Source organism: Furipterus horrens, unplaced genomic scaffold, assembly GCF_987537825.1.
Source record: "Furipterus horrens unplaced genomic scaffold, mFurHor1.1.pri manual_scaffold_6, whole genome shotgun sequence".
NCBI lineage: Eukaryota > Metazoa > Chordata > Mammalia > Chiroptera > Furipteridae > Furipterus > Furipterus horrens.
Genome location: NW_028327176.1, coordinates 108,489,587 through 108,511,003, shown reverse-complemented (window position 1 = coordinate 108,511,003; position 21,417 = coordinate 108,489,587). Strand labels below are relative to the sequence as shown.

Genomic DNA, 21,417 nt, shown 5'->3' with positions numbered 1-21,417 from the left:
AAGGGACTCTTAGCCCCTCCGAGGCGCCCAGCTTCCTTGAAGGCTGAATTAATCGTCAGCTCTGCTCACCTGGGACCTGTTTGCGGCACACCTGGAAGCTCTGCTTTCTGTCAGGCTTTTCAGGAGGTGCAAACCTGTGACACATATGGGCCATTATCTCCATTTTCCACATACAGGAGACTGAGGTCCGATGAGACTAGTAGCTGCAGTATTCTCTTTTATTATATGTTTCTCTAACTTCATTGGGCTTCTGTGAATGTATATTGTTCTTGCTTAACTATTGTCATAGTGTTTTTACAACTTTAAAATTACAATATATATTTTTTCTTTTTAAATGTCCTTACAGGATCATTTCATGATAAATAATTTTATACCCATTTGCTCAGTGATTAGGTAAAGACCCTAGCAGTCTCTTTGAGGTGGTTGTGAGAAAGCGATGAGTAAAATGAGATCTAATTGTGGATGCTTGTTTTAGAATCGGAAGAGAAATCTGTTAACAGTTTCCCGCCGAACTTCTCAAAAACTAGTATTTATGTTATATGATTATATACAATCTTTCAAGAGAAGATTGGAAATTTTCTTAAAAATAAGATTAGGGTGCTCAAGATGAAGTTTTTGCTATTCTAAAACTTGCCAGTAAAAGGCAAATACTGTGCATTTTGAAAAAGTTAACAAGAAGCAAGATGTCTGTCTGTAGATCATTTAAGTCAGTAGGTCCTGAGGCAACAGAGAGCTCCCTGCAGCCTCTGTGCAACCCCATCACTGTGTTAAAGTCACAGTGGATTTGTTTTCGTATAGGCCCAGCATGAGAAGATCATCTCCCAGCACCAAGCTGTCCTCATGGCCACTCAGTCTGCACAGGCCTTGCTTGAGAAACAGGGTCACTATCTCTCTCCCGAGGAAAAAGAGAAACTGCAGAAGAACATGAAGGAACTGAAGGCGCATTACGAAACTGCACTGGCCGAGTCGGAAAAGAAAATGAAGTTAACGCATTCTCTGCAGGAAGAACTAGAGAAGTTTGATGCCGATTATAGCGAGTTTGAACACTGGCTGCAGCAGTCAGAACAAGAACTTGAAAACCTGGAGGCAGGTGCAGATGACTTCAGTGGTTTAATGACCAAATTGAAGAGGCAGAAGAGTTTCTCAGAAGATGTTATTTCTCACAAAGGGGACTTGAGGTACATCACAATTTCTGGGAACAGGGTGTTGGAAGCAGCCAAATCTTGCAGCAGAAGAGGTGATGGTGGCAAGGCTGACCAGCAGAATATTGACACTTCTGCCACTCACAGAGAAGTCCAGAGCAAATTGGATCATGCTACTGATCGATTCAGGTCTCTCTACTCTAAGGTAATTTTGCTTTTATTTTTTAAGGGAAGGGAAGATAAATCTGTGATTATAGTTTTTATTCTATCCTTTTGACTTTTGGGATTAGAAATGAGAAACCTAAAAACTGAGTCAAGGAAAAATAAGATACTTTTATCCTGTTTACCTCAGTTTTATTTATCTTCTTTAATTAAAAAAAATGTATTTAAATATTAGGAGCCTAAAGTTATTTTTTCGTTTTAGTTAGTTTTGAGTGATTTCCCGGCAGCCCTAACTCTAAAACTCAGTAGTACCCAACTTGACCACCAGGTGGCGTTTATGTTTTTGTCTCCAAGCAAACAATGCCTTGCTAATTTTTGCAGCTTCTCAAGCTTGAGAACTAGTTTCTTCTTGGATAATTCCCTTCACAAATACTGCAAGGGTTTGTTTTAAAGATATATGATCAGTGTGTTATTTAAATACTTAATGAGTCACAGATTGTTTCAGCTTCTTATTCCCTTGGACAAGTAAAAGAGTTTTGTTTTTTTTTTAACAAAACTAAGAAAACATTTCCCTGATTATTATATAAGCTGAACAGACTGACCAAAGTTGCGCAAATCATTTGAGTAGCATCACTGACTGTTGACCTTTGCTTCATTCTGATCTAGAGTATTTACCTTCTTGTGTTAATCTTTTGCAATGTATAAAAGTGACTCATTAAATACCTTGAAAACCTCTCCATCAAATGCATGTCTAGACACATGGTGTAAAAAACCCAGTGGAAATGTGCCTGGTAGATCAGCCTCCTCTGATGGTTGATGTCCACATCCTTCAGTTGGGCTTGTTAGAGGATGGTTCTTCATATAAAGGAGAAAAATCTTAGCCCTACAGTTTTAACTCACATTGAGTGACGTTGGGTGTTTTCTAAGTTATAGAACTCAGGTTCTAAGGTTATTTATCACAAATAAAAATAGTAAATTTTAATTCTCCACCCTTTTACTCTTTTGATTTTTTTTAGTGTAGTGTCCTTGGGAATAATCTTAAAGACCTCGTGGATAAATATCAACACTATGAAGATGCTTCATGTGGACTTCTTTCTGAGCTCCAGGCCTGCGAGGTCACAGCGAGTGAACACTTATCTGAACCCATTGCTGTGGACCCTAAAAATCTGCAAAGGCAATTAGAAGAGACCAAGGTAAAGAGAAGGGAGGTGAGGGGTGGGGAGAGAGAGAGAGGGAAAGAAACACCCAACCCTTCAATAGTTGTACTGAAAACCTTTCACTTCCCACAGTCTTGTTATAGTTTCACCTAAGGAAGGGGAACAGCGGATGGAAGAGAATATTTCTCCCTCTAGAGGGAGTTATAACTTCAGTTCTTAACAGTCCATGTATTTCTCTTTCCAATGAGATTGTTTTTTCTACTGTTGTTTAACTGGACTGACATCGCTGTTATAGAGTATTAGCTGCATCCCACCACTCCCGCCTCCACAAACAAAAACCCATATTGTCTGGGCTACTTGTTTATCTTTATACATATTTATTTTGTTTATTGTTTTTCTCCACCATTAGAATGAAACTCCATGAGGGCAATTTTATTTTGTGCATTGCTATATCCCCAGCAGCTAAAACGGGGCCTGGCCCATCGTAGATACTCAATAAGTATTTGTTTAAGAATGGACAGGTAGCAGGGAAGAAGGGGTGTCACTGTCTCATATGGGTTCTGAGGACCAGGATTAGTTTTTCTGTTGAGATTCCAATGATTCATAGAGATACAAACTTTTATTACCTAACACAATTCTCAAAAAATCTACCTGCTTTTTCAAAATTGCAGGCTTGATGTGGGAATTACATAATTGTGGAGGTCTCAGCCATACCCACAGTAGCTAGGAAAGTCTCTGTTTCTTAAATTTAAAGCATATTTTAACAGCCTAATGTGAGGGGAGATAATTTTTGAAATATTCTTACTCCATATAACCACTAATTTTGAGTTTGACAGTTTCATTTCATATACCTATTCTTTGATTCCTTTTAGCAGGTGAGTAGTAGTAGAATTGCTGCTGTAGCTAGAAAGTAAAGACTGTATTGCCAGTTAAATAACTGCCTTTCAGAATTCAGTTGCATCTGTTAATTACAGAATCAAAAATCATTACCATGCTGTTAACAAGGACATCAAGTGCCGTACTGAGTGAGCTTAACATTAGGAATTGCCTGAGACTGGTGACTTCAGGCCAGAAGAAAGCTAAGTCATACCCTGGGGTGCAGTGTGGCAGGTTAAGACCAAGGCAGAGAGAAGGGGGTTGGAGGCATGGGGTGAGAGGAGGGAAGAGACCTGAGGGGAGGAAAGGGGGATGGTGACCCTGCTTCCTTCCTAGACTGGGCTTGGGACCAATCATAGAGCTAGGTCGTGTTGACTGACATATCCACCTTCTAGACTTTCACTGATTTCCAGGGCGGCTACAAGTCAGGAAACTTTTATGAGCTGGGCAAGTGCCCAAGTTCATTCTTTTCTGGTCCAGGCTAGAGACCAAGACCATAATCTTTCAGTATTCCCTGTCACAGATGCTCCTTTCATGTTTTAATTTCATTGAAATCCATTAAAAACAATACTTTAATTTGTAGTTTTTTTTCCCAAAGTAGTACTATAAACCACCACCGTAGCTAAATTATAACCTGTTATTATGTTAGGAATGAAAAACTGTTGGCTCTCTTGAACATAATTATGGAGAGAAAAGGCATGGGATATTTTGAAGAGAAGAGATGAAGAAATGCTTCTTTTGTAATCCATTTCTAAGTTTTACCATTGTAGGTGGGGCCTTCTTTGGTATTAGGTAGTTACCTAGAATCACGACAACATCTACATGTATTTGTTTGTTTGCTAGACATTTATGTGCCAGGCCTATTGTTAGTTTTTGTGAAGACACAAAGATGTTAAAACCCTACCTCTGTCAGCGGGGAACTCACATTCTCAAACCAATGTTTTATTGGAGGTACCTTTGAACTTTTTTTATATCCTGAATAACGTCGTCGTCGTCGTCGGCAGCTGTCCGTCTCGAGAGACGATGGTGTAGCTTCTTAAGAGTCTATCTGCACCGCCGAGAATGGCTGTGCAGTCCGACTCGGGAGTGACATGGTATCTGTCTCCTCCCATGTTGAATCGACATCTTGTGATGACGCTGGAGTGTCCTCTCCAGTGAAGCTGAAGCTACAGAGCCTGGGCAGGGTGATATGGAGGGTCTGCTGTTGCCCATGCAGCAGACCCCCCCTCTCTTCGCAGCTGAAGGGTCCAAGGGAAAGACGGAGTCAATACAGCTTGGCTTCAGGTGCGCCGCAGGAGTTGCCGGTGTTGACTACAACGTCAAACCGCCTTAGGGACTCCGGCTCCGAATTTTCTGTCGGGGTTTACTCCCTTAGCCTTTCCCCTGAAGAGGTATGCCGCAAGGCAGCGGAGGTTTTTGGAATCAGAGTTTTCCTTCTCTGATGATCATGAATAACGATGCAGTGCAAATAGGCTGTCTCTGTGGTTTAGATGTAAAGGTAAAGTTCTTTGAGGAATTCTTTATATAATGCTTTCTGTAACTAAACTTCTGGGAGAATCTCCCAAACAGATTCACTCTGATATAGGTTCTTCGGCCTCTTGGAACAACTGTAGAATCTGGTATTCATATCATAGATCTCATGCTGGTCATAGTTTGGTGGGCTTTCTGCCATATACACAACTGCTTGTACATTATCACAGTTTCTTGGATATGAAAATAAGTTGAGGAACTTATTGCTATTGGCTTTAGGCATTTGTGTTTTTTGTTATTGTTGTTGCTGTTGGAGGCTGAAATAGAAGAGGATCTTTTAAAGTCTTACACCTGGTATCTTCATTTATTTACTTATTCAGTCACTCATTTATTCCAGAAATATATTTCTAAATACATAATATTTCTAAATATCCCTTTATTTATTTCTTAAAATATTTTTTTATTTTTTCAATTACAGTTGGCATACAATGTTATATTAGTTTTAGGTGTACAGCGTAGTGATTAGACATTTATATAACTTATAAAGTGATCACCCTGATAAATCTAGTACCCACCTGACACCACACATAGTTATTACAATGCTACTGACTGTATTCCCTGTGCTGTACTTTACATCCCTGCGACTATTCTGTAACTGCCAATTTGTACATCTTAATCCCTTCCCCTTTTTCCCCTGTCATCCCAACCCCCCTCCCATCTGGCAGCCATCAGCTTATTCTCTTGTATCTTTGAGTCTGTTTCTGTTTTGTGTGTTTATTTTGTTTTTTATATTTCACACATAAGTGAAGTCATATGGTATTTTTCTTTTCTCTGATTTATTTCACTTAGCATAATACCCTCTAGGTCCATCCATGTTGTCTCAAATGACAACATTTCATTCTTTTTTATGGCTGAGTCATATTACATTATATATATGCACCACATATTCTTTATTTATTAATCTGTTGATGAACACTCAGGTTGCTTTCGTATCTCGGCTATTGTAAATAATGCTGCAAGGAACATAGGGATATGTATATATTTTTTTAATTAGTGTTTTGGGTTTCTTCATATTTCAGGAACTTTTATCAAGGCCTGCTATATGTCAAACACTGGGTAGGCAGTGATAATAGAAACCGGATAGAATAAATTCCTAATTCTTGAGGAGATTACAATTTGATAGAAGAGACAAATCCAGTGATATTCACAGGAGCTCTGGGGGGGGGGGGGGTGCGGGGTGGATGCTTAAATAGGGTTGAGGAGAAAATTAGGGAAGGCTTCCCAGCTGAATTTTAAAGAGTGAATAAGAGCTAAGCTCAGGATGATGGAGGGTAAGTTGCATGTGGGAAGGTTGATATGTAGAGATGCTAAGACATTAGGCCTAACATGAGCAAATAGCTAAGAAATAGCTGCGTTTTTGGACATTTCGGGAACAGAAAGTAGAAAAAGGTGAGATTAAAAATGGGATTAAGGAATGGACTTCACTGTACTTTTTATAGCATGCTCAAGTGTTTGCCTTTACTATGAAGGCAATAGGAAGCTTCTGAAAGAGTTTAAAGAGGGGAGTGATATCTGTAGTCAGCTCTGTATTTTCCACAGAAACACATTGTGTGTGTGTGGGGGTGCTATTTCAGGGAAGACATTGGAGGCAGGGAGCACAGTTAGAATGCTGTTTCCAATTAAGTGAGAGATTATCCTGCAGTGATCCAGAAATGCAGAACAGAGATTTGATTAAAAAAGAAAAAGCAGGTAAAATGGTTAGCTCTTGATGGCAGATCTGCATGTGGAAAGGGGAGTGTTTAGGAGGCTCCTCAGGTTTACCGCCTGGGTAATGAGATGCAACCCTGCGAGAAAGTACAGGTGTAGTGAACGAGATGATGGGTTCAGATTTAGCTTTTTGAATTTGAGGTAACTGTTTACACCCAGATGGAAACATTCAAGAGGCTGTTGGAAACCTGGGCCCATGGCCAGGGATGAGTTCATCTACAGTCGGACATATGGGAATTTGAATTTGAAATCCAAATGTGAGGCTAGGAGAGGAGCTTGAGTACCTCAAGTGGAGGGAAAGCCAAGCACAGGCCGGTGTGGCCAGGCAGCCCATTTGGACGGAGGTGTTAGAAAGGCAGGGCCAAACTTCTGCAAGACTTCATGGTTCCTGTCTCTACCTCTTTTCTCCTCATTCTTGCTGTTGTCATGCATCTGTTCACTCAGGGAGCTCCAGGGACCTCTATTCAGCAAATTAAAGGTCCCATTATCTTTTTGAAGCAGCTGACAGTTAACTGTTTCCACTTTCTCTCTTCCTTTATACTTTGGGCACAGAATTATTCTGGGCTCACTTCCATCTCCCTGACCACACTTGGTCTATCGCTTTTCCTCTTCTTATCACTTAAATGTAAGTACTCCCCATGACTATGGCCCCCTTCTCTGGTATTTCTACACTTTCTCCCTTCACTCTCATCACAGATCTTGACTCCCAATGCTTTCTGTCTAGTTCGAGTCTGTGTTCAGAGTCTCCTTTATGGCAGCCCTGCTGTTTCTTTCTACGTGAGTATCCTGAAAGCACCTTGAAGTTGTGAATTCCCAGACAGACTTTCCTTTGCTCCTAAACTCGCTCCGACACTTTGGCTTATGAATTCCAATCATTACCTAGGCCCCCAAACTTCGGGTGTTTCTCTCCTCAAGTCTTACCTCTTATCCTTTGTTCCTGCCCTCTGAAGCAGAGAGGTCCAGTGGAGAACTCTGCGATGATGGAAATGTTCTTTAATCTGCTCAGTCCAGTGTGGTAGCCCCTAGTCACACCTGTTCACTTACCGCTTGAAATATGGCTAGTACACCTGAGAAAGTGAATTTTGAATTCCATTTGATTTCAATTAATATAAATTTAAAAACCACATGTAGTTAGTAGCTACCATATTGGATAGCATAGCTTTAGATAATCAATCATGAAGTCCCATGGACTCTTCCCAACTCTATCATCAGTTCTACTTTCTCAGCTCGGACACAGTGTCTCTACTTTTTTGCTGTGAGCTTGCCCATTACCAGTCTTCATGCTTCCTTTCTTCCCCATTGAGTTTATCCCACAGAGTGTTACAAATTTAGTCTTCCATAAGACAGCTCTGACTACATTAACTCATTATGCAAAAGTTTTGAATATCTCTCTATTGCTGCAAGATAAAATATCAACTCCTTAGCCTGGCATTTGAGGCCCTTTGGTCCTATTAGTGTTTATTCAACTGTACACATTCTCAAACAGGATAGGACCCTCATTTTCCAAATGTTTCTATTTTCATCTTTGTTCCTTCTGTTCATTCTACAGGGAAATGTTCTCCCTCTCCACTTCTGCATGCCCAAATTCATCCTTTCTTTAGTGCCTCTGTCACAGAGGTGATACCATTTCCCTCTCCTGTTGTTTCTTCTCTCAACTTCTATGAGTATTTTTTTACTCACTTTTGGCGCTCATCACTTCCTGTCTTAGACTAGAAGATCCCTGTGAGTGAGCATCATGTCTGTTTGATTTCTGTATTTTTCCAAAAATGTAGCAAGATCTTCTTGAATATGATAGATATTATGTGGCTTTTATTAAATTAACAAAGAAAATAACTCAGTAGTGACTCAGAATCGGCTGAATAGAAGTCCTTAATTATCTTTTTAAGTGGAGTTTTGTTTGTTTTTGTTCCCTGATGGTAGTGAGGGTATTGTACAAAGCCTTAGAAACAGGGTTGAAGGGGAACTCAGGCCAAGGGTGGAGGGTCACAGGATCAAGAATCAGGTCAGTTATTATGAACATATGCTCGAGAGTTTATTTCAAGACTGAATTTGTATTGTCCCGACTGGCTGATGCTTTTGCTAACTGGCTTTATAACTGGCTTTAGTCTTAAGAATTGTGGAGTAAGTTTATAATGAGGAAAAGTTTACTCTGTCCAGTTTATCTTACTGTAAATCATTTTTCTCCTATTGGAGATCTGTTATTTAGTTCTATGAAGTATAATTGAGGCATTCAATCCTCCAGGCTCTGCAAGGACAGATATCAAGTCAGCAGGTTGCTGTAGAGAAATTGAAAAAAACAGCCGAAGTGCTTTTAGATGCCAGGGGATCTTTACTTCCAGCCAAGAACGAAATCCAGAAAACACTGGGTAAGTGTTCATTTTCTTGTTTCCTCTCAGGTAAGTTCTAAATGAAGGGATTCTAATAAATACAGAGAATAGGCTCACTAGCATCTACTTTTATTTACACCTGTTCCCTGTGAAATGGTGTTTCTCATTCTGGGAGAGGGCATGCCTTCTTTGGCAGGAATATTAGAATCTGGAAATAGGAGCTGTGTAGTTTGAAAAGTGTATTTAAATTTCAATATTATATTTAGACAATGTAACAGAAACTCTTTTATCTAATAGTCACCACAGAATGTAGAACTTAACCACAACAGACTCTTCGTGGGATCTGTCTTGATCCGAAACAGGAGCATGGGTTTAAGAGGTTGAGAGATGAGCAGATCAGATTAGACATATATTTCACCCCAAAGAGAGCATGAACTAAAATCTGAACAGAAATTTTAGACAAAGAGAAGGAATTAATTTTGCTCTTCTAAAACCATTTTGTATGGTGGAAACCTTTGTTTAGAGTTTGGAAACCTCTAAACTCTTTTGATCTTGCACCCTGATCAAATGATTTTTAGTATGTACCCTCATATATGTACATGTATTTATAAGTTACATACACATATTACTCTCTTATCATGCTGTGTGTGTTATAAAACACAAAATATAAAATTTTAAAGTATAAGACAAAAATATGAATGGGAGTTCTAACATTTTTTCCCCTATATTCCACTATACTGCCCTGACATCCCACAATGACAACCACTGCTATGTGGAGTTGGACACAGGGGTTTGGAGGAGAAAGAAAGAGTATGTTGTGTGTATTTCTGTTATTTAAAGAGGTATTTTAACATTTTTCCCATTGTTAATTATACTTAGTTTTGCTTTTATTTGTTTACAATCCACATGTTTGTTATATTAAGACTTTAAAACATCTCTCAGGCATAATTTTCTAGGAATATGTGTAAATACAGAGTAGGGCAAAAGTAGGTTTATAGTTGTTCGTATAGAAAATAATGCAATAATAATATAAGAATAAACTCTGTTTCAGGTACTCACAACTATAGACCTACTTTTGCCCAACTCTCTATATTTAAGATTTAGAGGAGTTTCTCTAAGATCTGTCTGACTTCTAAAAAAATCAACCACTTAAAAGATAATATTTTTAGTACATTTTGTTCTGTACCTTTTCCTAAAATAATTTTAATTACTAAAATAATTTACTTAATTGACAGTATTTCATCACAAAGAAGTCCAGAAATACCACAAAATTGTGTTAATCTTATTAAAATGGCACTCAGGAAATCAGGTACCATGGCGAAGAGATAGCGGATGTGAGTGACCCTGTGGATCAGAATTGCCCATTTGAGAAGCAGCTCACTTGCCTGCCAATCACAACCTGCAATTCAGAGTATTTGCTCTTTCAAATTAGGACTCCTGCTTGAACCCATTGCTTATCTTCCCTACTGATAGCATCTTGGGGCTCATTAAATGCTGTCCCCCTCCCCCATCAGCATCCCCTCTTCATTGTGTTTTAATGATGTGAGCCTGATTGTCCCTGAAAATCATCTAAACTTAACGTCTCACTTCAGTGGAAACTTGTCTGTTTTCTCATGATACAATACTAGACCAATTAAAAATAATATTGTTTGTTTATATGGATTATGTTTCCTGGGCCAAATGCAAGCGTGTAAGATATTTCATTTTTATAGAGATGTTTCAGGTCTAGATTTTCTTCTACTGAAGCATTCTATGGTGCATCAGACTAAAAGTATTTATAAATAATTAAAATACTTTTCAAATTCTTGGAAAATAAGTGATAAGTTAACAATTAAAAACAAAATATTTTAGGGAGAGAGACAGAGAGAAAGAGACAGAGAAAATATATTGAAAACTATTGTCCTTGGAACTTTTCATTGGTCTGCAGTGTAGAATGTAGGTTGTTAAATATAGAGCTTTACATGCAAGTGAAAACTAGACCAGAAAAGGTTTTTATTTATTTTGAAGCATCTTACATCTTCAGAATTGAAAGTATAGTTAATCTCATCTGAGATGCATTGACCTGTTAATCTTGTTTATTTTTCTCTTTTGTGTGGTATTAAATTTTTTAAATAAATTCTATTTGTATATATTTTAGAAGCATAACCTCAACCTTCTTTATTTATTTTTATTGTATTTTTTCCATTACCATTTATCTCCCCACACTGTCGTCCATGTTCACAAGTCCTTTATCCTTTTGTGCTCAGTCTTTCCACCCCCAACGCCCCCCAATAGCTGTCAGCCTGCTCTCTATGAGTCTGTCTCTATTTTGCTTGTTAGTTCAGTTTGCTCATTAGTTTCCACATATGAGTGAAATTGCATGGCATTTGTCTTTTTCTGACTGGCTCATTTCACTTAGTATAATGTTCTCCAGGTTAGTCCATGCTGTTGCAAAGGGTAAAATTTTCTCTTTTTATGGCCAACTAGTATTCCATTGTGTAAATGTCCCATAGTTGTTTTATTGACTCATCTACTGATGGACACGTGGGCTGCTTCCATATCTTGGAATGAATATAAGGGTGCTTTTGTTCTTTCAAATTAGTATTTTGGGTTTCTTCAGATATAATCCCAGAAGTGGAATCACTGGGTCAAAAGGCAGATCCACTATTAATTTTTTGAGGTATCTCCATACTGCTTTCCATAGTGGCTGCACCAGTCTGCATTCCCACCAACAGTGCAGTAGGGTTTCCCTTTCTCCACATCCTCGCCAGCACTTGCTGTTTGTTGATTTATTGATGATGGCCCTTCTGACAGGTGTGAGATGATATCTCATTGTAGTTTCAATTTGCATCTCTCTGATGATTAGTGATGTTGAGCATCTTTTCATATGTCTATGGGCCATCGGAATGTTTTCTTTGGAAAAGTGTCTATTCAGGTCCTTGTCCATTTTTAAATTGAATTGTTTTTATTTTAAGTGGGTTTTTATTGTTGTATATTTTTTCAATACATTTGCATTTGCAAATTTCTGTGCATTTGAGTCATTTGCTTAGGATGATGACAGAAGCTTAATTTATACATGTGTGAGAGAGGGAGACAGCTAGTGCAAAGGGAGATAATTTTTATGCATAAAACTTAATTCTGGAAGAGTCTTTATGACAATATATTGTTCCTTGAGAACAACTGTGTATGAATGTCACCCTTACCCTCCATGTAGTTATCAATAAGTATGGCTAATTTGAAATGTCAGATTGAGAATGCATTTACTCCAAAGATTTGCTGTTTGGACTTCTCTCATCTCTCTGTGACAACTGAAATGTTCAGACATCTAAAACTTTCTTTTCAAATGCAGATGACACACATATTAACATTTTTAAAATATTTTTTTCATTTTCCAGTGTGATCTTTTCTTTTTAAGGTTTTAGATAGTGCTCTAATTATGCATTATGATTTTATCATTTGAACTTTTTTTTCTCTTCCAGTTTTGGTGTGGAAATTCTGTGATTTCCCCTTAGTGTATTCTTGAAAAGGACTAGAGCAAAGGTAACTTTGTGGATAACATTTTTTTACTTTTTTGGACTAGATGACATTGTTGGGAGATACGATGATCTGTCCAAGTCTGTTAATGAACGCAATGAAAAACTCCAGATAACCTTGACCCGCTCACTGAGTGTACAGGATGGCCTGGATGACATGCTGGGCTGGATGGCAGGTGTGGAAAGTTCTCTGAGAGAACAGGGTCAAGTGCCCTTAAACTCTGCTGCTCTTCAGGATATCATCAGCAAAAACATTGTAAGTGACATGTAAAAAAGAAAATAATAATACCGCTTTTAGAGAAAAAAATATACCCAGTTATATAGCTCCCAGAATAAATAAATTTAAGATAAATTTTAAGGATATAGAAAAACAGACATTTTCTGAATATAACTGTGGGAAGTAGTGTGTGCACAAAGACATGTGTAAAATGATTTTTCTATGAAGGAGTATAGAAAGAGTTTTGTATCCTTTTTCATGAATATTGTTCATTATAGAAAGCTTACACATACATTGAGTCCTATCGTGGCTGTCATTGCTTCAGCCAGCTGCACATGAGGTTAATTAAATCAATCTTGTTGTTGTCTAGCCTTTAAAAATTAGGACCGTGGATAATCCCCAGGCTCCATTAGATCCCAGGGGTTGCTGAGTAGCAGCCACCTCCTGCCTCTCTCAGGCAACTAGCCAGCTGTTCTTTACTCTGCCTTGAAGGGATTTGGGATGGGATTCCTCAAGGGACAGATCAGACTTGTCAGTCAGTCCCAACCGTTTACCTTCCTTAGTCACAGGTTGTTAAGCTTATGTTGTTAGGAAGGGTAATTTTTTAAAACTCTGGGACGTTATTTGTAAACATTCTATAAAACACATGCAACACTTGATTCATTTCAGATGTTGGAACAGGACATCGCAAGTCGCCATAGTAGTATAAATGCCATGAATGAGAAAGTGAAGAAGTTTATGGAAACAACAGACCCATCTACCGCATCCTCACTGCAAGCCAAAATGAACGACTTGTCTGTTCGGTTTTCAGAAGCAAGTCATAAACACAAAGAGAAAGTTGCAAAAATGGAGGAGCTGAAAACCAAAGTAGAACTGTTTGAGAACCTCTCAGAAAAGCTTCAAATGTTTTTAGAGACAAAAACTCAGACCCTCACTGAGGCAGATATGCCAGGAAAAGATGTTACTGAATTGTCTCAGTATATGCAGGTATGTCTTCCTTAATATTCACAAGGCTGGTCAAGTATATGAACAGTTAAAACAAGCTCATACTTCTGTTGGCAGAATTTAATTAGTCATCATCATTTCATTAGCTGATGAATAAGTAAAGATCTCTGCTTTCTTTATAAATCACAAATCCCAACTTTTCCTTGAAGCCTTTGCTCCCTGATTAGAAATGAACACTGTATCTCACTTTCCACATATCATAATGACAGAAGCTTCTTAAGTGCCAGAACTCAGAAAGGGACAGATGAGAAAGGTGCATTTTTTTAATGAAATGAAGTTTACTATGTTCTGAACAGCCTGCCTGCATGCTTATTTATATTTAGAATACTGACCACAGGGCAGGATTATTCTCATGTCAGATTGTTGTCATATACATACTTCTTGATGGGATGCCATTTGAAGATCTAACAACATTTTACATTGACTGAATATCTAAATGCTTTGTAGGAATCAACTTCTGAATTCTTAGAACACAAGAAAGATCTTGAAGTTTTGCAGAGTCTCTTGAAGGAGATATCCAACCATGGCTTACCAGGTGATAAGGCCCTGGTTTTTGAAAAAACAAATAATTTGTCAAAGAAATTCAAAGAAATAGAGGAGACCATCAAAGAAAAGTAAGCACCACCTAAGAAACTAGATTTTATTTTCTGTGATACTAATTAGAATGAGCTATTTTTATTTACTTATATAGATACTTGGAACAATTTTAAAAACTTGAGGATAAGCATAGATTACTTTATAAGTGCTTTTATGTTGATTTTTTTGCTATTAAAACTAAATAATTTTGTTAAAATATTTAGGAGGGAAATTCACGACTTCGTACATAAAAGTAGAAAGCATTGTGTAAGGAACATGGTGGTGATCGTATATTACTGAAAATAACCTAAACTTACTGTAGCATCTGAAACCTTTGGCAAATACCACATTTTTGTTTGCAAAGGCAGAAATAACCTTAAGATAGCTCATGGTTTGTTGTTTTTTGGGTTCAATTCAGAAGCTGGCCCTTTTTGTTTTTTAATAGTTTACTTTAAGAATTGTAGATAAGATGTGACTCTGTGAACAATCAAGATAAGAAACAAGAGAATGAACCTAAGTTGAGCTACAAAGCTGTATAGCGATAAGCCTTGTGGCTGAACTTTATATGTCTGATCTCATGTTAGTTTAGCATACATAGGACATCTGGTTTTGCTCAAGTTTATTCTGAAGACACCCCCCCAATAGAAAATAGTTATTTCCCTTTCAACTATTTGTTATTTCTTCATAATCCTTTACCTAAAACTTTTGAGTTCTGTCTGTACTTCTTACAGAGCTATATTTTCCATCTTGTTACATAATATATAATTCACATTTTACACAGAAGAAATAGTCTTGATTGTCTTAGGAAAACTCTAGGTTGTTTCTTTCAAATGGATTCGATTTTAAAACCACGTAGTCATCAGTAATTAGTCCAGCTGCAGCGTACTTTTATGTGCCAGTATTCCACACACTTGCACATGTGCACATGTTATCCACATGTTGTCCACGTTTCAAGTGTAACTGTCTTCACAGCTGTTACTGTGCTAGGCATGTGCCCCCCTCCATGGTGCTGAGGTACGGAAAGATCCATATAGTTAACTGTGGAGCTTCCTCAGTATCTTAAGGGGAGGCACCCATTAAAACTTTCCAGCTACTAGGTCTCACCTCTTTTGGTGCCTGAAATCTGTGCTCTAAAGCACCTGCTTTTATCCATTCACTAAAGTGACTGTAGTATAGTATAAAAGCCACTAGGTGGCGCGACGTTTCCCTCCTGTCTATGGTGTGTGTTTCCCCTCTGATTCTTTGCCTGCTGGCAGTAAGCACCAATAAAGCGGAAAGATCAAAGCTCATTGAATCTAAATAATGTTAAAACTGTTTATATTGCCTTAGAGTTTATGTCGCATTACAGAGTGCCATTACATATGAGGTACAGATTTCTTTACTTCTCCTAACTCTCCTATCTGATAGACCTTGCCTCTGAGAATTAGACAACTAGTTATTTAGCTGATTTCACTTACCACCTATAAACCTTTCCTCCTGTATCACCTGGTTAGAGTGTACACGGGGGAAGATTTTTTTCTTAATATTAAACCCTGATATGAGACAAATTATTCATTACTAATTCGTCCTTTGGAGCACTTCCTTTCTGTGGCTTAAGTTCTTTAATAATTTGTTATCTAGAAAAGAAGCTATATCTTCTTGTCAAGAACAGATGGATGCTTTCGAAGTCCTTGTTAAATCGTTAAAGTCATGGATAAAAGAAACCACAGAAAGAGTTCCTATTGTGCAGCCTTCTTTTGGTGCAGAAGAGTTAGGAAAATCTTTGGAAGAAACTAAGGTGAATCACTGTGTTTAATACTAATTGCTCACTTGTCTGTGTCAGTAATTAGAGGTTCAAATTAACAGTGGTTTCCTTTTTTTAGCGTCACATAAGTTCGATCCTCATGTATGTACAGTATATTTTGGTGATATTTGCAAATCATGACATGGGGTTAATTGACCCTTTGAAGAATTAATTTGCATTTTTAAAAGAGATGTATAGTGAGTTGTTGAGACGTATAGCATCTAAGTTCCCTTTCCCACCAAGTCTCTACTTAGTTTCAGCTATTTTTTATGCCATGTTTCATAATGTTAAGTAAAAGAATATCTCTTAAACTCAGCATTTTACTGTAGTTTGGGTTTAACACTATAACCAGTATTCAAAGACAGAAGTTAGTTTAATCTCCAGTATACAGTGTATGAGTCTCTTTGTTGTCTGACTCATCAAAACCTACACCCAGTTGCACCGATTTTTATACTCCAAATTTGTGGAGGTGTGTGTTTTTTAAAAGTCATTGAAATTTTGATGATGAATACTCACTATTAAATAGAATTTTGAATTCCCATTTTAAAAATTGTTTCTAGTACATGTCTTCTTATAACTTGACTGTTACCTAGTATAGTTTTCCATACTTACAGTTGACAGTTTAGAACCTATGGCATCTGGGAAGAGCCTGACTTCCACTGTGCTGGGAGCAGAGTGCAGGCGGACCCTCCCTCGCTTCTCACTGCTCAGTGTTAACAGTCACCCAGGCTGTTGGAATACGTGGGGATGGCGCCTCTTTCTTCCATCCACTCCCCCACACATCGGGACCCACACTCATTATTGTTTTAAGACATGGTTAAGAAATTGGATTATAATGTGTAACTTTAAAAATATTATGGACTGAAAAATAATGTGCTTTTATTCCTCAAGAAATTACAAGAGAAGTGGAGTTTAAAAACACCAGAGATTCAGAAAGTAAACAACAGTGGGATTTCACTATGTAACCTAATAAGTGCCTTGACTACCCCTGCAAAGGCAATAGCAGCAGTTAAATCAGGTATGTGTTTTATTTACATTCATAGCAAAAACCGTAGGGATTGGGCCGATAACATGAAAACTTTATTTGTGTGCGTTATTTTTGAAATCAGTGTATAAAATAACCTCAGAAATACAAAGGGAAAGTGACAAGAAAGATGGCATCTACAAACATGCTAAAAGCTGTCATGGAAAGGTATCTGTACTAGTCAGATTTTAAATCCCACTTATGTTTTATTTTATTAAAGACTACAATTAAAATATAGGCAAATTAATTTGTAAGAAGAGGAGCATTAAATTAGGGAAGGGGAAATATCAGATTTTAATTTGTTTTTTAGCTTAATTAATGGAGATGTTAAAATTCTATTTGAAATATTTGATATAGAAGTGAGTCTAGTTTCCTGGGAAAGAGGAAGTGAGGGAAGGAAATAGGTTCTTTTCTGTAGAGCGGACCTCTCATTTTATTCCCAGCTGCTTTTACTCCTACACTATTCACAAAGGAAACATATAATATGTTAACCAGTACCTCTAAATCACAATCTTTATTACAGTTGAATCACTCTTTTCAACAGAAAGGGAGACCCATGTATAAATAATAATTCTATTGATAAAATTAAGTTGTGGAAATAGTTTTAAACTTAAAACATACTTACATGGTTGCCAATTTCAGGGTTTTTAATTTTGTTTTAAATCCAAGAATAGACAGAAGGCAGATTTCATATCTTTATTCTGAAAGTTTCTGTGGTTTATCTGTTCTGCCCAGCCCCCCAGCTGTCCCTATTGTGAGAGATGTTCCATCTGGGCTGCTCAACCAACCATTTATTCCACTCTGTTAATCCCATTTCAGGGAATACTCATATTGTATATGGTGTGATGATCTCTCTTTTCTTTCCTAATCAGATTTACTGAAATGTCAAGTTTATTTTTAAGAAAATGAATTCTATTGTGTTTTATTTCAGTTCTGCATGTTTACTTTATATTTACAATACATAAAAATGGAGGGTGGGCAGAATGGATGAAAAATGGTAAAGGTATCAATCAACCAAAGAATATTTATGGGCAACAATGTGGGGACTGACTGAGAGAGGGAGGAGGTGGCACTTGTGAAGGTGGACAAAAAGAGGAAAAAGTGGGATACTGTAATAGCATAAACAGTAAAAAAAGAAAATAAATAAAGTTTCCATTGCCCTTTAAAAATATTTTTCTGTTCTTGATAACTACTGAATATGGTAGGAATTAATCTCGAACATCTACAAGATATATTCTCTTCCATCTGAAATGCCATTGTGTGTGATTTTTTTAAAGGAACAAAACTTAGATTAAGATTCAAATATTTAAATGTTTTTGTTTGTTTAGAATTGCTCTCGTATGGTTAGTTTTGGGAAATGTCTTTGTGTCTTGGATAGGTAGCCAATACATACTTGGATGAGAAAGTCTAATTATTTGTTTAGTATTCTGATTATGGGAAGAAGTGCCAATGCTAGATGCTTATATAATTAAAAAGAAGTAATAATTACTACTCACTGAGCAGCTTCTGTTTTCTAGGCAATTGATTTACTATGTTAAACTGGTAGACATTATTTTCCCCTTCAGCGTGGTGAAGTGGTGGTTAATGTGGCCAGTCATGCAGCTAGGGGTTAGTGAGGCCGAGCCGTCAGCTCAGGTGAGGGACATGTGGGGGCCCATGCGCTCAGAGTCCCCTGGCTCTCTTCTTCCTGTCGACACAAATGTGAGTTTAGTAATAGGCTTCTTTTCTTTTTTACTTTTAACTTCTCCATCCTGTCTTTTTACAACTCCCTGCCTCTATGCAACCCATGATAACACTATGTAAATGCACTGGACAATTTTCAGTATCTTAAGTAAGGCAGAAGTTATTTTTATCTGTCAATCTTGTATGCCTTGTGCAACGCTCATATGGAGCAGCTTCTGAGCTTCAAAGACTTTGTCACTAAGATAACTTTACCAACTAAAGACACTTCATCCCAAAATTGTATTATAAACTCACATTTAATAAGTAATAAATATAAATGAAAATTTACTGAAACTGTAATATTTAAGGTGATCATGTCACTACTTTAAGGTTAATTTTGTATAGAAAAAAGAATATGACCTGATCTTTAAATTTTGCACCTTCGATTTTGAAATTGAGTTAGTATTTTACGTTTTCAAATAGTAACAACTTGTTAAAATAATTACTGCTTACAGGGGTTTGATTTAATATCATCTACTATTAATGTATAGAAATACTATGGTAATCTATGATGACTTCAGTGATAATATTTTCACAGGTGGAGTAATATTAAATGGTAAAGGAACAGCCACAGATACTCAGGAAATTTTGGCAAATAAAGGTATATAATAACTTCAAGTGCTTGTTGATTAAAATAAATTGGTATTCTTTTTTGAGAGAAAGTCTTTTAGAGGTGAATAGTAGTTATATTGAAATTTCAAATGAATTAAAATGGTATTAATATAATATTCATATTCTCCATAAATGACATACTTATGTGACATCTTATGTAATTTTGTTCTTCTGAAATTAGTGAATTCCAGTAATTCAGTTTGGCATTTGGTTATGTCTCCTTCTTTTTGGTTAACTTGATTTTTTTTTACTAGGCATATTATTTAAGCTATTTTCTTAAGTTTGATTCCTGAAGAATTAATAAGTAATATTTCATGATTTTGGTTTTTTATTCTATTTAAAATATCTATTTCATTTCACTTGTATTACATAATGTCCCTAAATTATTTGTCATTAAGTAGCATTATAAGATGATATAACTTATCCTAAAAATTCTGACTTTATCATAGTAGGCTTAATATTGACAAAATAGAAGGGAATATCATATAAAGCAACTTTTCTTTCTAGAGCTCTGCTCTAAACATCCTGAAAATGTGTCAATATAATAATATGTCTTACTCTTAGGATTAACATCTATTAAAAAAGATATGACTGACATAAGTCATGGTTATGAAGATCTTGGCCTCTTACTTAAGGACAGAATAGCAGAACTGAATACTAAACTCACCAAATTGCAGAAGGCTCAGGAGGAATCCAGTGCCATGATGCAGTGGCTACAGAAGATGAACAAAACTGCAACAAAATGGCACCAGGCACCCACACCTACAGACACCGAAGCTGTGAAGACCCAAGTTGAGCAGAATAAGGTATATTCTGGGCATACACTTACTGAAGACATGGAAGGAACAGGCTAGCATCTAAAACTCAGCCCTGGCAGTCAGGAGCCCTGTTCTGATTTCTTGCTCCATTACCTTCAGCAAATTATTTACCAGTTTTGTTTAATGTACCTTTCTGTACAGATTGATGGTAACAATTACACCTATTTTTGCACTCAGACATTCTAAAGATGAGTGAACTGTTGAGTATAAGCAACTTCGCCACCTTTAAATCAGTTTAAGTCTAGGATTTTAACCAGTCAACTATTGGAAAAGATTTATTTAAGGGCTAAGTATCTTAGTGATCTGTTCTGTCTAGTGTAAAATAGGGGAGTTCATGCTTTCCCATTATTTAATAGACAATATTTCTTTCTACAACTGTCAGTATTGGGGAAATGGTTTTAAACTGTGGCAACGATGGCAAAAATATCTACAAATTACTAACATATATTTGAACTCTTATGTCGTGTTGTCTAGAAAAGTACTTATTACCTAGTACATTCTCAAATCTGGCAGCCTTTGCTAAGACTGATTTTCTTGTTAATTACAATCTTTCTGATATCATTTTCTTTTTTTCCAAAATGATTTATTTGAGAATAATATGAAAATCTTCCTAGGTAATAGGGATGAGTCATTATCTCTATAGCTATAGCATTCCTCTTTGGGATTCTTTTATCATATAATTGAAGACTAGTGAGAACAAGAAAGGAAAATAACTAACTGTTGAACCCAGATCCTCACCCATGTCAGCATTTAACATGGCTGAATTTTCCTTTTTTGGTCATGGTAGAGAAAAACAATTCTGTATCATAATTGTGTTGTTGTCTTTTGATATGAACATACTTTAATGTAGTTATTTTTTTCCCCCTTGTTAGTCATTTGAGGCAGAATTGAAGCAAAATGTAAACAAAGTGCAGGAATTGAAAGACAAATTGACAGAGCTGTTGGAGGAGAACCCGGATATTCCTGAGGCCCCCAAATGGAAACAATTGTTGGCAGAAATAGGTATGTTATATGTCACACCGGATTCCATGAACAGAAGCTCAGTCTTTTTAAAATCCTGATTAATCAGAAAACATTTACCCAACAGCCTCACTTATTTTGGGATTTGCTTTAATGTTTCACAGTCTATTTTTGCATATTTAAAAGTGTCATTTCAAATTAAATTGTGCTAATTTGGCATATTTTATCTTATGATTTAAAAAAAATTTTTGCTAAACTCAGTAACTAAATTTATTTTTATAAAGAAG

General features: G+C 36.8%; 1 protein-coding gene across 9 annotated transcripts in view; it reads left to right on the top strand.

The window, feature by feature from the left end:
- Positions 1-21,417, top strand: part of DST (dystonin) — a 435,492-nt gene that overhangs the window by 315,706 nt on the left and 98,369 nt on the right. For all 9 annotated transcript variants that reach the window (XM_090282621.1, XM_090282619.1, XM_090282618.1 and 6 more), the window contains 11 exons: positions 799-1,347; positions 2,321-2,497; positions 8,817-8,940; positions 12,461-12,669; positions 13,300-13,617; positions 14,083-14,249; positions 15,832-15,988; positions 16,886-17,012; positions 19,279-19,341; positions 19,917-20,158; positions 21,043-21,172. In XM_090282621.1, coding sequence (XP_090138747.1) covers positions 799-1,347; positions 2,321-2,497; positions 8,817-8,940; positions 12,461-12,669; positions 13,300-13,617; positions 14,083-14,249; positions 15,832-15,988; positions 16,886-17,012; positions 19,279-19,341; positions 19,917-20,158; positions 21,043-21,172 — 2,263 coding nt within the window. The remainder of the gene's footprint in view (positions 1-798; positions 1,348-2,320; positions 2,498-8,816; positions 8,941-12,460; positions 12,670-13,299; positions 13,618-14,082; positions 14,250-15,831; positions 15,989-16,885; positions 17,013-19,278; positions 19,342-19,916; positions 20,159-21,042; positions 21,173-21,417) is intronic.